Raw genomic sequence first — 14,925 nt, forward strand, 5'->3', positions numbered from 1 at the left:
CAATGAGTCTTCTGGAACTCTGAATTATTCATTTGTTAAAAATATATTTTTCTCTACCTTAACAGCTATTTATGTACCTTCATCCAGTTGCATTTCTTCTGTTAAGTGAAACTGAGGGCTGAAAACTGTAGAGTTAGTGTGAGATAAAAATATAGCTCAGCTGCTAATATTTATAGAATTGTTTAAAGAAAACATTAAGACAAAATCCTACACTGGACTGTGGAAGTTCAGAGCTATAGCTAATACTGGAAAAAGAATTTGGTATTCTAAGAAAAATGTACCAGTGAGGCATCTCATGTTTACGTGGCCCTTGAAAGACTCCTTAATAGGCTCAGTAGCTTGAACAGGTGAAAAATCAGCCCATGTTGAATTACAAGAAAAATAACACAGGGCTGATTATAGAGTAGTGTAGAAGTCAGTTTATATAATCAGGGGTTAGCTCTGTAGTAATATAAACCCTATTGGCTGTGTGAGAACGGCAGAGTAACTTCAGGTAATTAATCCAACATGAAAACGGTTATTGCCATCTTTTTCCAAATGAGTGAGTGAGTTATAGCTCCACTAACTTCTGGTGACTTGCATATCAAATATATTGTTAACAAAGCAAATGTCTAGTCACTTAACAAGAATAGAGGAAGGAAGGTCTTATGAACTCAGTATACTGTTTTGAATGCCTCCTCCACCCCCCAAATCACTCTTGGAACAAATTTTACAGTGAATGTTTTGAAAAATCCAAGTTTTTGGAAAGAAAAAGTTGGTTGTGTGAACAGATAAAAACATGAATGCACAAGAAAAGCCACATGATAGGTATGAGTATTAGGAAATAGTTGCTTTTATGGAATAAACATTCGCTGCATAACAAAGAAAAATATTTGAGGTTGAGTAAACAGATCATCACAAATGTTAAATTGATCAGGAACTCATTTCTCTCTTGCCAAGGCAAATGTAGCTGTTCGGCAAAAATCTAAAATGCCCCCTTTCTTCTTTGTTCAGTTCTTGGGTTTCAGGTCTGATTATCAAGATCAATTACTGTATTTTCAGATGTAATAAAATACATCCAATACAGTGAAACAGAATTAGCAGGGGATTTTCTGAGTTATATGGATAGGCAAAGTATGTTCTTACAATTAAAAAAAAAAAAATGCTGAAAGTTTCAGTATTCACTACATTTTTAATGAAGACTCCATATTCCCTGCCGAGTGAGAGAACCTTTCTAATTTTTTCCTGAAGAAATGTTGTTATAAGCTTTCTTATTTACGTAAGGCTTAGCATATATTGATTCTTTTATTTCTCTTTTTCCTCATCTTAGTAGATTTATTCATTAAACTAATAGTGACATATCACAGCTCTTACCCTCCTTGTTCCTGCATACTGTTCTCTGCTTAGATCTTGTGCATCCATTTTTTTTCTTTCTTGCCAGAATCTTGTTTGGTTGGGCTTCTCAGGTTTCTTTCCTTCTCACCTGCTCAGATTCCCCCGGAAAAACTCAGACCTATTCTCTTGAGCTAGGAAATCCTTACTTCAAGTTCCTAGCATATTTCTGCTGTTTTCTGCTTTTACTGCTTCTCACTGCATTTTTAGGGTTAAAATTAACTGATAGAAAACGTAGACCCTGAAGAAGAGCCATCCTAAGCAAGGGGAAGTGTTGATTTACAGGGGGAGCAGATGCAGTTCTTAACATACGGAGCCAGGATTCTATCAACATCTAAGCAAATAAGTAAACTGAAATCAGGTTGATGTACATGGTATGCTAAAATGGAAGTAAAAATTTACTTTTTAAGATTCTCTCTATCGCAGTTGACTTGTTCCAGAGAAAGTGATTTGAGTAGGTAAGCTTTACTATTTTAATGGTCAAATTAAAAAGATAAGGTATGCATTTGGAAACACATGGTTGTACGAATAATTTGAAAAGATAGTTCTGGAACTTATATTTGAATGCTGTGACATCTCTGCATAAGTAGTAATTTCACCACCAGTTGAAAATTAAAATCTTGTGTCTGGGAAAGATCCAGGATAAAGCCTGTAATCAAGGCAGCTTCCTCCCAAGCCCATTTTGAGAATGTTTTCTTATGTGATCTTAGGCCTGGTGCTGGATCGCTGAACCAAGGTACATTTGCATTTAGATATCTGCTTTTAAAATTTCATTATGGAATGAATTGTTACATTGTTCTATCCTACTGCTTTCTTGAAAATTGACATTTTATGGTGGAAAATCCTGCAAGAGGTGTGATTTCTATTCCTGAAATATTGTGTTGTTCAATCATATTTGGATAAACAGATCACTGGCTCCTGGAACTCTGTCAGTATACCCAAAGAGAAACAAGCAGAAGGCCTTGCTATTAAATTGGTGCCTGAGCTGCTTGGAAATGATAAATTAGATTCTCAAGTTTTCACATTTGTATTTGAAGCTGTCCCTATGTATGGGTTAACCTGATTGTGCATTAAACAAGCTGGATTGGTGTCTGCAAACACAACATGTACAGATTATATATTTTCATGTACGTCTAGTTATGCAAATAAGAATACACCCAAGGGTCACCTCTGTACGTGCATTTGTCCTGTTTGCACAGAATTTACCGTCTGCACCTCATTGAAAAATCACTAATACTTGTGAATTACTAGAACTATCTAGGTCAATATGATTTCTTTTACTTTTAATTTCATTCTTTTTTTTTCACATATTTTAATATCTGTTCTTCAGCTTCAACACTGGCATAGCTGCGGCTTTAAATCATTGCCTCAGCCACTTCTGTGTGCCAATGTAAGTTGTTTTCCTACTTCAACCATGATGTTTTAATTGCATTTTTTGGTAGAAAGCTCTTGGTGGCAGTAGCAGCTGAAGCATCTCTTAAAGCACCAGATATGTTACATCTAAAACTAATATTATGCTTTTTTTTTCTTAGAGGTAAGGGATGTTCTAAAAATGTTATTCTGAATATAAGGGGAATCTGATTTCAGCTGTATCTCAAATGTGAAAATAAAGTGGCACTCATGCATACTGTTTTATAGATGTGCCCATAAACTCATCTGGCTTTGAAAAAAAGATTAAGGAGGGAAGATACTTTCTTCACTTGTGGATTAGTCAAGAAAATGCATTGATGTATGATTAATGCTGTGACATTCTAAAAGCTGAATTTAAATTGCACATAGCCCGTGCTTAATGCAAAGATGACTGGAGTCATGAATCTACTTCTAAAGAGATGTTTGTAAATCACAGATCAGATTTCACAAGAGACTATTGAGGGTTGCAGGCCCCATTGAGATTTCATGTTGTTTTCTCCAACCTCATCGAGCCTTGTCATACTACAGAAGTTCTGAGATCTTTTTACTGTAAAATTCAGTATTTGTGTTTAATTCCAAAAGCTTTTTAAATCTTGGAAAAATATTGACGTATCAGCCATTGCTGACTTAGATCTTGAAGTCAATAAATGAGTGATGGCTGACTAGATTTATCGCTAAATATATTTGAAACTAAAATAATCTGTAGGAGGAAAATGTGAATCTGTTTCCAAAGCACTGTCACATTCTGTCTGGAAACAGTTTCAGAATTAATTCCCTCTCTTCTGAAGTTAGAATTGTTGAAAATGCTTAATATTACCGGTGAAGAAGATATTAGTAACTGGGGATTTTTTTATATGATTTGTAGAGAAAATCAGGAGCTTTTGATTGTTTCCAATATGAAGAATAGGAACTATAAGTATTCTATCCATGTTTCTTCATTTGTGAAAACTAATTTCATTGCCTATTGAAGAAAAGAGTGGAAATGATTACTGGAAAAGGACAAATACTATAAAAATAAGAGTTGGACTTGTTTACTTAAAAAAAAAGTTGGTATGCCAGCTGATTACAAAGTAAATGTTAGTAAATCTACCTTTAATACTTAACAGTAAGTTGCAGATAGTGGAAACCTCTTATATTTTCTTTTAAAAAAAATAAATTATGTTTTATGTTTTCCTTTGAAGGGTCCAGATCACCAGACAATCTTATTTAACCATGGAGCTGTTCAGAATATCGCACATCTGTTAGTCTCCACCTCCTACAAAGTAAGACATTAAAATTATTCCATGTTTTACATATATTTATGAAAGAAATCCAAATGAAGATTGTAAAAACTATGTTTACACATATGAACTAGAACTATAAACAGGTATAATGTATATTTCTAGAAAAACAGTTGTTTTTATTTGTCCTATGAATTTCTATCAAAACAAGACATATTGTTTTGGAATGCTCTGTAAAGTTAAAACACCATTAATTAAAACAGAGGTGGCTGTTGTTGATCCAAAGGAGAAGAGACACTTGGCAAGCCAATAAAAATGGTCTAATTTGTTGAACAATAAATCAGAAAAAGAAATTAAGCCAAAGAAAAGCAAATGTGAGCTGTCGTAAACAGAAGTCATACCTGTGAAAACATGGATATGGAATGCGTGGAAGCCACCAGCTACCTGTGCTTTGTGCTCGCTGAATTTCCTGAGTTTCAGCTCCATCTCTGTTATGTTTTGGAAGTTCATCCTGGACTATCTGAAAGTACCACCTCTGGGGAAAAGCATCATATTCTACCTGTAACTTGGTGGCAAGGAGGGTCAACTAGCTCTTCTCAGTCTAACGCCAAAATTTCAAATCCTGAGCACAGCCTTAATCTCATGTAGATTACTTAATAAAATGTTTGAGTGCACAAAATGCTTTCTGAGGCTCTTCTGTGTAGTTTGTTTTTTTGAGGGCTAACAGATATCTGCTATGCAAATAATTTTGAAATCTGGCTGAAGCCAGTCCTATGATCTGTAAGCAGCTGAACTTCCGGACTTTCTCATGAAGATATCAGTTTATCCCCCGCGCCCGCCCCCCCCCCCCACCCCCCCACCCCCCTCGAATGAATGACATTCATTCAGTATGAATGTCATTATTCTGAAAATAAGAAACAATTTAAAGTATCCAAATTTATCTTGAGTTATTTTTATTACAATATCTAATACAAAGTATCTAATATGTTATCAGGCCGTTTTTATTTTATTGAAAGTAGGCTGTTTGCTGGTTGATTGAGACTGGATGAGATAATTGTGCTTGTCTATTTTGATCTCCTGCCTCATGCAGAACATTCTTGATAAAGTATCTTTCAGCAGGAAAACCAGTCTTTAAATGAGAATTTCAAGTGAAGGGAAATTTGCTGCTCTGTTCCAGGGGCTTGTTAATCTCCTGTGTGGTTCTTTTTGTTTGGTTTTGGGTTTGGGAGGGGCGGTTATGAGTCCAGTAGGAAGTATGCAGTCTTCAATATTTTGTTAGGGAGACTGATAAACTTCTGTTTTCTGTCTTTATGTACTAAGTAGTTTTCACCATGATCAGGCAACATTTTGCTCTTTCTCCCATTAGCTGACCTTTTTTACCGTGTATCGTAACGTGAATTTTCCAGGCTATGTTTGGCTTGGAACCCTTTCTAAAAACTTCGAACCTTCCCTAATTTTTTCAAAGAGCTGCTTTAAAATAAAGAAATTGGAGCAATGTGAATTTTTCAAGTTGCTTTTTCACCAACAAGGTACATGCAGTCTTGCATTAAAATACATATATTTAGTCCTACCTTACTGGAGAGATGTATAAAGTATTCTCTATTTCCTCCTTTGCTAGTTTGGTCAGGCCTTTAAGTTCCAGGTGTACATACTGAACTGCTCGTCATACACTCTCCTCTGTTAATACTCCTGGGATTAACAGCTTCATTGTGGTCTTAGCTGCTTTCCTAGTGTTCTGCAGTAATTAGACATTCTCAGATTTCTAATGTAACTGATACATTTTTGTAGAATACCAGCCATCTCATTCTCATGCCTCTCTATACAGTTTCTTAATATTCAGCCAAATAAGAGCTTAACAGGAAAACTCAGCATTTAAAAACTTTGCTTATTTTTCAATATTTGCAGTAAAGGCCAGCAGGGTATCTCAGATGATTTAGGCAGTAGGACGACACCAATAAACAGCAGAAACCCTCAAAATGGGATTTCAATCCCCATGACAAGAGTTTGTCTAGGTCTGTGTCCTAGTTTCAGCTGGAACAGAGTTAACTGTCTTCCTAGTAGCTGGTACGGTGCTATGTTTTGAGTTCAGTATGTGAAGAATGTTGATAACACTGATGTTTTTCAGTTGCTGCTAGTAGTGTTTAGACTAACGTCAAGGATTTTTCAGCTTCTCATGCCCAGCCAGCGAGAAAGCTGGAGGGGCACAAGAAGTTAGCACAGGACACAGCCAGGGCTCCTGACCCAAACTGGCCAACAGGGTATTCCATACCATGGGACGTCCCATTTAGTATAGGAACTGGGAAGTGGGGGCGGGGAATCGCTACTCGGGGACTAACTGGGTGTCGGTCAGCAGGTGGTGAGCAATTGCGCTACACATCATTTGTACATTCCAATCCTTTTATTATTGCTGTTGTCATTTTATTAGTGTTATCGTTATCATTATTCGTTTCTTCTTTTCTGTTCTATTAAACTGTTCTTATCTCAACCCACGAGTTTTACTTCTTTTTTCCCGATTTTCTCCCCCATCCCACTGGGTGGGGGGGGAGTGAGTGAGCGGCTGCGTGGTGCTTAGTTGCTGGCTGGGGTTAAACCACGACAGTCTGCCAAGAGAATTGCCTATTATTTTTCAATAAACTTTTCCCTTGGTTTTGGGATTGTCCCATAGCCAGCTGTTTCTGCAAGTATCTTTCCTATGTGTTGTATCATTACAAGTGTGCATCTTCACCACTGGTGAGATGTCTAACCCAAAGGGACTACAGCTTATACAGTGGAATTGCAGATAATGGTTTCAAGACCATATTTACATATTTTTCCAAATGCTTGCATTCCCTGTTTCTCATGTAACTACTGAACTAATTGCCCTTAAGTAGACATTACTAGCAAAGAAAGTAGTCATCGTAGTAATTTTAATATCTTTAATCAATAGAGCAATATTGTATAAAATAGTTAACTTCCAGCTAGACTTCAGTTGTCCTCAGTAGAACCTTTAGCCCCTGCTCCTGACTTCCTGCTGGCAGAAATACAGCTCTTGAGCTGTGGGTTTGACTTTTTCCAGTGCTTTTTTGATACACAATCTCGCCTTCCTGCTACTTCGAAGGATACACTGTATTCATTAGATTGTCTGAAAAGTAAATGTAACTGTTGTTAAACAAGGCTTTTGTTCTGAAGCCAGGTAGCCTGCTATCTGTTCCTCCTAAGACTTCATGACTACTGATAAGAGATCTTACTGTGGCTATGATTAGATATAAAATTAACACACAGAAGTGTGATTGTCTTTGCTGTTGTTGTCTACCCTTGGACTTCCGTGTTTCTAAGACTTTTTGTTGAGGAGGATGGGATGGGCCTAAATCTAACTTGCAGTAAGTGCTTTCTGCAGTGGTGGGATTCTTTAGGTCAAAATCTTGTTCCTTTTTCTTTGTTTTCACACTAAGAATATGGTAAGAGAAACATGGAAAGACATGGACACAGTTTAAATATGTGCAACTGTAGAAGGTGAAGACGAAGGCTAATATCTGAACTAAATTAGGTTCTTCATCTGGGAAGATGATAATGGTTGGTCTTCCCTGTGTCAAAAAAGATGTTCTAAAGACTTCACAGCCTAGTGTGACTAGGCAACCATGAAATACTGTTTGGTTACACCAAGACATGGTTTTGGACTGGAGGATGAAGATCCAGCGTGAAGAAATTTGTGAATCCTTCTTGTACAGGTGATACCTGAGGCTGTGTAATGGCAGTAAAACTTATGGTATATATTTGTTTTAAGATTAGTTTAGAATCACTTCAACTGGATGGTTCTCTGTAGACATTTTATTAAACTTAGGTTCTCTGTAGACATTTTATTAAACTTACCTTTAAAGGCTTCTGAAATACAAATCTCAACAACATGTATTACTGATTCTCTTACATACTTATGAGTCCTGGGAAGAACAAGTACTACTGTTATGATACTTCCATTCTTTTGTTGTTGTTTGCATGTTTGTGAGACACCACAAATAAGACCAGTATTTCTGACTGTGTAGTTACCAAGTTTTATCCTTGCTTGTTTTTTTTCACAAGTAGTTCACAACATACCCTATAGAAGGATAATTCCAACAGGGAGATCACAGGAATGAAGGTGTGAGTTAGGTGTTTCTGTCTGCATTGTATTCATCACCTACATTTCTTATTACTTATATAGAATTATTTTCTGCAAGCCTATACAGCAGTATAGACCAATTTTTGCTTTTAAGTTAGTGTTTACATTTATACTTCATATACATTATGTTTTTACACAGGTTCGAATGCAAGCATTGAAATGCTTCTCAGTTCTAGCCTTTGAAAACCCCCAGGTATCAATGACTCTTGTAAATGGTAAGTATAATGTTGCTGTTGCTTATTTGACACTCATTTTGTTGATTGACTGAATTAGAATTACTTGGAGTTCTCTTTCATTGCTTGCAGTGTCGGTTGATGGAGAATTGTTACCGCAAATTTTTGTGAAGATGTTACAAAGGGACAAGCCTATTGAAATGCAGCTCACATCAGCCAAATGGTAATTTTCTTTGGGAATTAGAATGAAATAGCATACAATTTAATATGTAGTTTTTAACTGTTCCCTTTTTGCTTGTTGCAAAGTAATGTGATCTAAAATCTTAGAAATAATTATAGATATTTGCATTATCTAAATCCTTGAAGAAGTGGTTCTCACCTAATAATCTTTATAGCATAACTTTCACTCTTCGCTGGATATAAACAGGAAAAAATGTTGCTGGGCAGCAGTTTTGTCAGGAACGTGTATTCAGATGTGGATTTTCACAAGCTGAACTGCAGTTTTCACAAGTAGCTTGGATTTTATGATAAGTTTTACTTTGGATAGGCTATGGTCAATTGTATGTCGTTACAGAGTATAATACTGAGATATCATTATGTAGTACAAGTTAATGTCCTTGTTGCACCACTGTTCAGAGGACTCACTCAGGTGACTGGGGCTGTGGTGTGTTGAAAACTGTATGCACTAAGATGATGAGAGAGCAGAGCTAGTTCTTCTTCCCAACTGTTTTAATTAAAATAGATTATTCTTGAAGCTTCATGTCTTCATACAGCAGAATTAATGTTATTAATTAATTTTATAGTTCAAATCAAACTTTCCCTTCTGGTGTGGGCACATTTCTGTGTGTTCGTATTCATAATGACTTTCTACCCTGTGACAAAATGTGACCAAGTTCCATAACAGCAACACTAGGGTTATGCTTGCTTCATAAGCTGGGAATTGACTCCCTTTAAGACCCTTTTCCTTTTGTTGTGTTGATAATGGAATAAATTACTTCAGGGGGTTAAAGAGAAAAAATTACCCACCACTATAAACTACTAAAACTAAACGTAACTCAAGAGTTTGGGCACTGATGTATTGTTTGATTATTCTTTTAGATTTTGATGGCTTATTTTTGACCTGGATCAGTGAGTTCTCTGATTCAGTTCAGCAAACAATTTTACTGACACTTGTCTCAGTGCAAGGTCTTGAGATTCTGGGTGAGGTGGGGTAGGTAGGATGGCCTCTTTTGTAATGTTGCCAGGTTATGATGACTTAACCCATTCATGAAAGCAGTTATAAAGACATTTCGGGGGGGGGGGGGGTTGTCTTAGGTAATCCCACTCCATGTGGGAGGTCTGTCTAGGGACCTCCCATGCTCCATTCCAACCACAACTGGTCTATGCAATCTGGTTTTACTGGTTTTGTTAGGTGGCTCTTAGTGAAGAAGCCAAGTTAAATTAACTGCATTGTACAGTCTCAATTCTGATTGATTTATGTGTTTCTTTGAGAATTGAGAGAATACATAGAGAATTAAGTATTAGAAATATTTTTTTTTTCACTGATCTTGAGATACAAGGCACTGATAAGTCATGAAGGCAGGTTGGAGTTAAAAGAATTGTCTGGCTCTGGACTTCTCTTGTTCTGGGATGAATGCTCCCAGGTCTATTGGTGTTCTTTACTGATCTGCTTCAAATTGGAAGGAGTTGGGTAGGCAATCCCATCTTTTGTTGTTGCTTTGCAGTACTTTGGCTCAAGCAGACCTTTGAAAGCATGGAAGAATATGATGCAGTGAAAAGCAAAAAAGAAAATTGCAGGAAAATGGAAGACAAACCAGTATCTTGAGTTTCAGACTGGGTTTCTAATTAGTCCACAGGCAGTCATCCTTCTTAGTAGGGCACTCAAGGCCTCGGTTTCACGACAGTCCTGGGGGCTTGCGAGGCCCTACTGGCTTTTCTTCTGTAAGTCCATTCCCTACTCGATTCCCTCCAAGTCAGACTATCTCTCTTTTTTTTTTTTTTCTATTGAGAGTAGTAGGTGCAATTGTCACAGGCCCTCTTTTTTTTCTGCTTCTAAATTAGACTTCACTCCTGCCTTGCCAGCTTTGGTCAATTAATCTGCAGTTCCTCTCTGATTTATTAGGAGAGTCCTTGGAATGCGGATGTAGAAGGGATTTTTTATGCATTTGTGAAGCCTTTTGTTAAATTCTTTTTGAATCCAGACTGGCATACAAGGCTATCTTAAGAATTGTTTTTCAACAATTGAAGTAGATGTGGAAGACCCAAGTTAATACCTCTTGATTGAAATGGAGTAAAGATCCTTCTTCACTTGAGCAGCAGTGTTGGCACAGAGGGAAGAGCAGTAAGCCTCTTGGGAGAACGATTTGCAGCTACAAGTGGAGCAGTAACCTTTTCTACTAAAATTACTGGAATTGCTTCCAGCTAAGCCAAGCCTATTTTGCCTGAAGTAAAAATACTTCATCTTATTTCATGTTTGAAATAGAGCTGCTTTGTCTGGCAAATAGGGTCTAGCTGGGCTAAATGGCAACGGCAAGATGGGTGCTTTCGTCCTAATTGTTCAGGTGTGAAAATGAGTATTTTGTCAGCCACAAGGCTTGGACAGTAAAAGTGTATAAAAATGATCTCTATGCTAACAATCAAGTCTTATCTTTTCTCTTCTGAGAAATAATATATACAAAGACTTACGATTTATGGGATTTTAGCTATGTCTGCCACTGGTAGGTGTTTGGAACAGGATCAATGATGTTACCTTCTAAGAGGTGAAAGAACTCTTTAGGCACTTGGAAAGAGCTCAGGAATGCAGTGAATCACAATATGGTTACAGTATGTTAGCATATTACTGCTCCTCAGCTGAGCAATTATAATTGACCCTATGTATGCTTTTAACTTGCCCACTGAGAGTTGAAACATGTTAGTTTTAAGTCACTTTTACTGAAATGCAATTATTTCTTTAACCTCAACTGTGGTATGATAAAAGCCAGTTACAATGGCTTAGTTCAAAAGCTAAAACAAGAGATACTTGACTGTTCCCGCACTGAGTGCAGAGCAGTTATCCCCCAGCTTCATTCCACTTCCTTGTAGCAGAGCAGGTAAAAATGATAAACCACTTAACTGTAAAACACTTTTATTGGTGAGTGAACTACTTTGCATTTCTGGTAGCTTGGAGCATGTGTACAGGTAAATTAACAAAGCAACTTATGCATTTGTATGATGTTGTGTGTCAGCATTGTAGTTTGAGACCTTGGAGTTGTCATATCCACTTTCTAAGTTGCTGTCTAATAAAGAACAAATGCTGGTTTGGTTCAGTGTCAGGGACTTAATTGGGTTTATCATTAGCAAGGATGTGCTTATTCCAGCAGTGTGTTAAGACATGCTTGTGGACAAGCATCACAACGGTGCTGCATCTCCTAGGCTAACACAAAGCTTGAATGGTTTCTGACTAAGCTGTCAGACTACCAACTCGCTATTGATTCTCTCCTGATTGTTTTAAGTGCTTGCCCATACTGTGTGCAGCAAGGACAGTCTATATTGCTACTTTATCTTAATGAAGGTTGTTCATTTTGGATTTTTTTGTTGGTAAAAGAGGTTTATGGATCAATTGAGTTTGACGGTTAGACCTTTTTTGACCAGTGTGTGGTATATGTATTGATCAGTGCTCCAGCAAGATGTTCTGTACTAGAAATCTGCTTAAAAGTACGCCTGTAGTAGTTTGTTTGTGTGCCCAAGTCTAGTAAGCACAAATGTATTTAAGTCAATGGTGGAACAAAGGGGAGTACCTTTCATTAGCACAGTTCGTTGTTCTGCTACATCTTACTTAAGTGCATAAAAAACAATTATAGGTGAATGTATGTTTTATTATGTTGTTACAGCCTTACTTCCATGTGCAGAGCTGGAGCAATACGGACAGATGATTCTTGCATCGTTCTTAAGGTGAGCTGGTTAAACAGTTTTCTGTTTAAAATGTTTTTCTCACATAGGACTATCCTGTTTTTATTTGTCTCATATAAAAAGTAGTACAAAATTGGTTCCACTGAAGATTTCAAAGCACCAAGTTCTCCTGATTTTCTTTATCTAAAAAATCGGTTCCCTAGTTTCCCTTTCTGTCTTTTAAGCATTTATAGTGACATGGCTTTTTAAAGAAGTTTTAAATAAAGAATCATACTAAAAGGTCAATATCCAGGAATAAATATCCTGGAGTTTGACACACATCTGTTTTGAGATTTGTAATCATTTCAGTAACCATTTTTAAGTAACATGGAAGCAACATTACTGCCTTGGTCTCTGTATATGAACAAGGCACCAGTTTGTCTTTCAATAGCTTATTTCACAAAGCTATAGCCAGAATACTTGCACAGTTTATACATGGAGTCTGTCATGAGTAGATGATTTCTCAGGTTTCATGATGTTTTTGTACGTTTGTCTGCTTCATAATTTGGCTAGGGAAATTTGTTACAAAAAACCCCAAACCTGTCATGCTGAAATACTGGATTTGATTTTTATACTGCATGTGACTTTATAGGGAAATTCAGTAAAGGAAACTTCATTAAATACCATGGGAATGTAATCTCTTTCTTAATAGTCACACTTCTATAGCTAGTCAAAAGAAAAAAGAAAAAAAAGCGTTGATGAGCAGAGGCATATCAGCCAGAGATCAGATAATAACAACACTGCTTGTTTCTCTATGAGATATTGAAGTATTACTGTAGTACTGCAATAAGAAAACCTGTTTGCTTTCTTTGATAATTACTGTAGCAGTCTGGCAGACTCCAAAGCTTTTAGTATGTTTTTAGCATCCTTCATTCCAGAGAATAACATGTGGTTCAGACTTAAGGAAATGCAGATTGAATGCCTGAAAAAATTACTTTTTCCCCATATGTGCCCCTGTACTGAGATTGAGAAGACTACATGTGCTCTTGGAATGAATCTAGCAAGTGAAGGATCTAATCAGCAAAGCAGTCATTGTGTGGATTTGGTGGTGTGTGATCTGAGACCCAGTAACTTTTTATAAGAGTTCTTTGTCTTTGGCTGTGAAGGCCCCTCTGTGGTGTTCAGATCCTCTTGTGAACAGACAGCTAAGTGTATGCGCGACCATAGAGTAGGCTGCAAGTCCATGGTACTGCAGATAGCTGTGTGTACTGCTTAAAGCAATAAATGCTTACCACCAAAGGCTACTGATTAGTATCTTCTGACTGTGGTCTGGTGCAAACCCCTGATGGCTTCTGCAAGCTTACGTTTTAAACTGGAAAACTATAACGAGAGTGTCAAGAGCTGTCCCTTAGTCCTACTCTTTGGTAATGCTGGGGAAAGAGTAGCTTGTATGTAAGATACTGGAATAAGAAAGCATATTTATTCCTTCCAATATCCATGGCCATAGAGTCTGGCATATCTACGGCTTATGTTAGTGGGATTTTGGTATCCATTATTCCAGGTAATGACAAATGAAAAATCCGTATGTTGGCTGACACAAAGGCCCATTCTTCCTGTCTTTTTACGCAAGAAAGTCCAAAATGCAATTCATTCCAGTGTTGATAGTGGTATCTGTTCTTAGAGCAAGTAAGGAAGCCAAGCTGCATCCTTCTTCCTCATTCACCTATTTAGCTTTTTTCCAAATTGACACTCCAATTCCCTGTTCTCTCGTCTTTTTTATCACAACACCTGCAAACTGAGGGCTACAATTCTGTGCTCCCAACCTGTCTTGCTCCTGTAAACCTCATTCTTCTTTTGAAAGTTTCTTCCCTTCAGAAATCCCCAACCGTCATCTCAACCACAGACTATGTCCTAGTCAGGACATGTGGGTTCCAGAACTGTGCTGCTCTGGGGAGAAGAAATAGGGGACTACTGCTGTAGGCAAAGGCAGGTTATTGCTGATAGCTGGCTGCTAACTGTTTATGTGGAGCTATGCATGGTCTGCCATGTGGGCTGAATGGATAACTGCAGTCCTTTCAAACCACTATGAACTGATTTGCTTGCCAGCCCACAGCAATAAGATCACTTTGTTTCTCATGGAAGCTGCTCCAGTGCAAATAAATGTTTTAAGCTGTAGACTAAAATTTGTTGTAATAATTGAGAGTAGAATAAAGAGTGAGGAGAGAAGGAAGGCACAGAACCTTGCCTTCTTGTTCAGACTCCTCAGGTAATTCCTTCTTTTCTTCTGGGGTCACTCCAGGAGCTCATAGTTTTAAGATAACACACTGTCTCAGTCTGTGGTAAATCCAGTCACAAACTGTTTGACCTCTTGTGAACTAAGACAAAGTAATGCCCCCTTTAGTTTTCAGAAATTATTGAAGAGAACTTTGATCCTTTGCTATCAAACTTTCTTATTTTGGAGGACAGTCAGGGATGTGTGTCTCCAAAATGGTTTTGATTTATTTTCATTGCCTGGTTTGAGTAGTGGGTTGGCCTGTAACACGTGAAAAAATAAAATCCATTGGGGTGGGGAGAAGGCAGAGGTGGCTGATAAATGATGGATTTGATTGGAAGAGGAATTATTTCTCTGGAATCCTAATAACGAAAGTGACTGTTTGTCCAGATAACCCTGAAGCATCCCAGCGATACCATGTGAATTAAGTATTCCATCTTTACAGTCCATTTTCAGACTTTTATCTGCTGGCCAGAA

At 37.4% G+C, this 14,925-nt stretch overlaps 1 protein-coding gene across 6 annotated transcripts in view; it reads left to right on the forward strand.

Moving 5' to 3' along the window:
* The window catches only part of ARMC8 (armadillo repeat containing 8), an 83,155-nt gene that overhangs the window by 45,284 nt on the left and 22,946 nt on the right, over nt 1-14,925 (forward strand). For 5 of the 6 annotated variants that reach the window (XR_005933288.1, XM_041126432.1, XM_030027273.2 and 2 more), the window contains 5 exons: nt 2,702-2,761; nt 3,963-4,043; nt 8,276-8,351; nt 8,442-8,532; nt 12,179-12,239. Coding sequence is in view for 5 of the 6 variants with exons in the window: in XM_041126432.1 (XP_040982366.1) it covers nt 2,702-2,761; nt 3,963-4,043; nt 8,276-8,351; nt 8,442-8,532; nt 12,179-12,239 (369 nt within the window). In the remaining variant the exon portion in view is untranslated. The remainder of the gene's footprint in view (nt 1-2,701; nt 2,762-3,962; nt 4,044-8,275; nt 8,352-8,441; nt 8,533-12,178; nt 12,240-14,925) is intronic. The other variant, XM_030027274.2, reaches the window with a different exon arrangement.

This window comes from Aquila chrysaetos, chromosome 10 (assembly GCF_900496995.4).
Source record: "Aquila chrysaetos chrysaetos chromosome 10, bAquChr1.4, whole genome shotgun sequence".
In the NCBI taxonomy this organism is placed as follows: Eukaryota; Metazoa; Chordata; class Aves; order Accipitriformes; family Accipitridae; genus Aquila; species Aquila chrysaetos.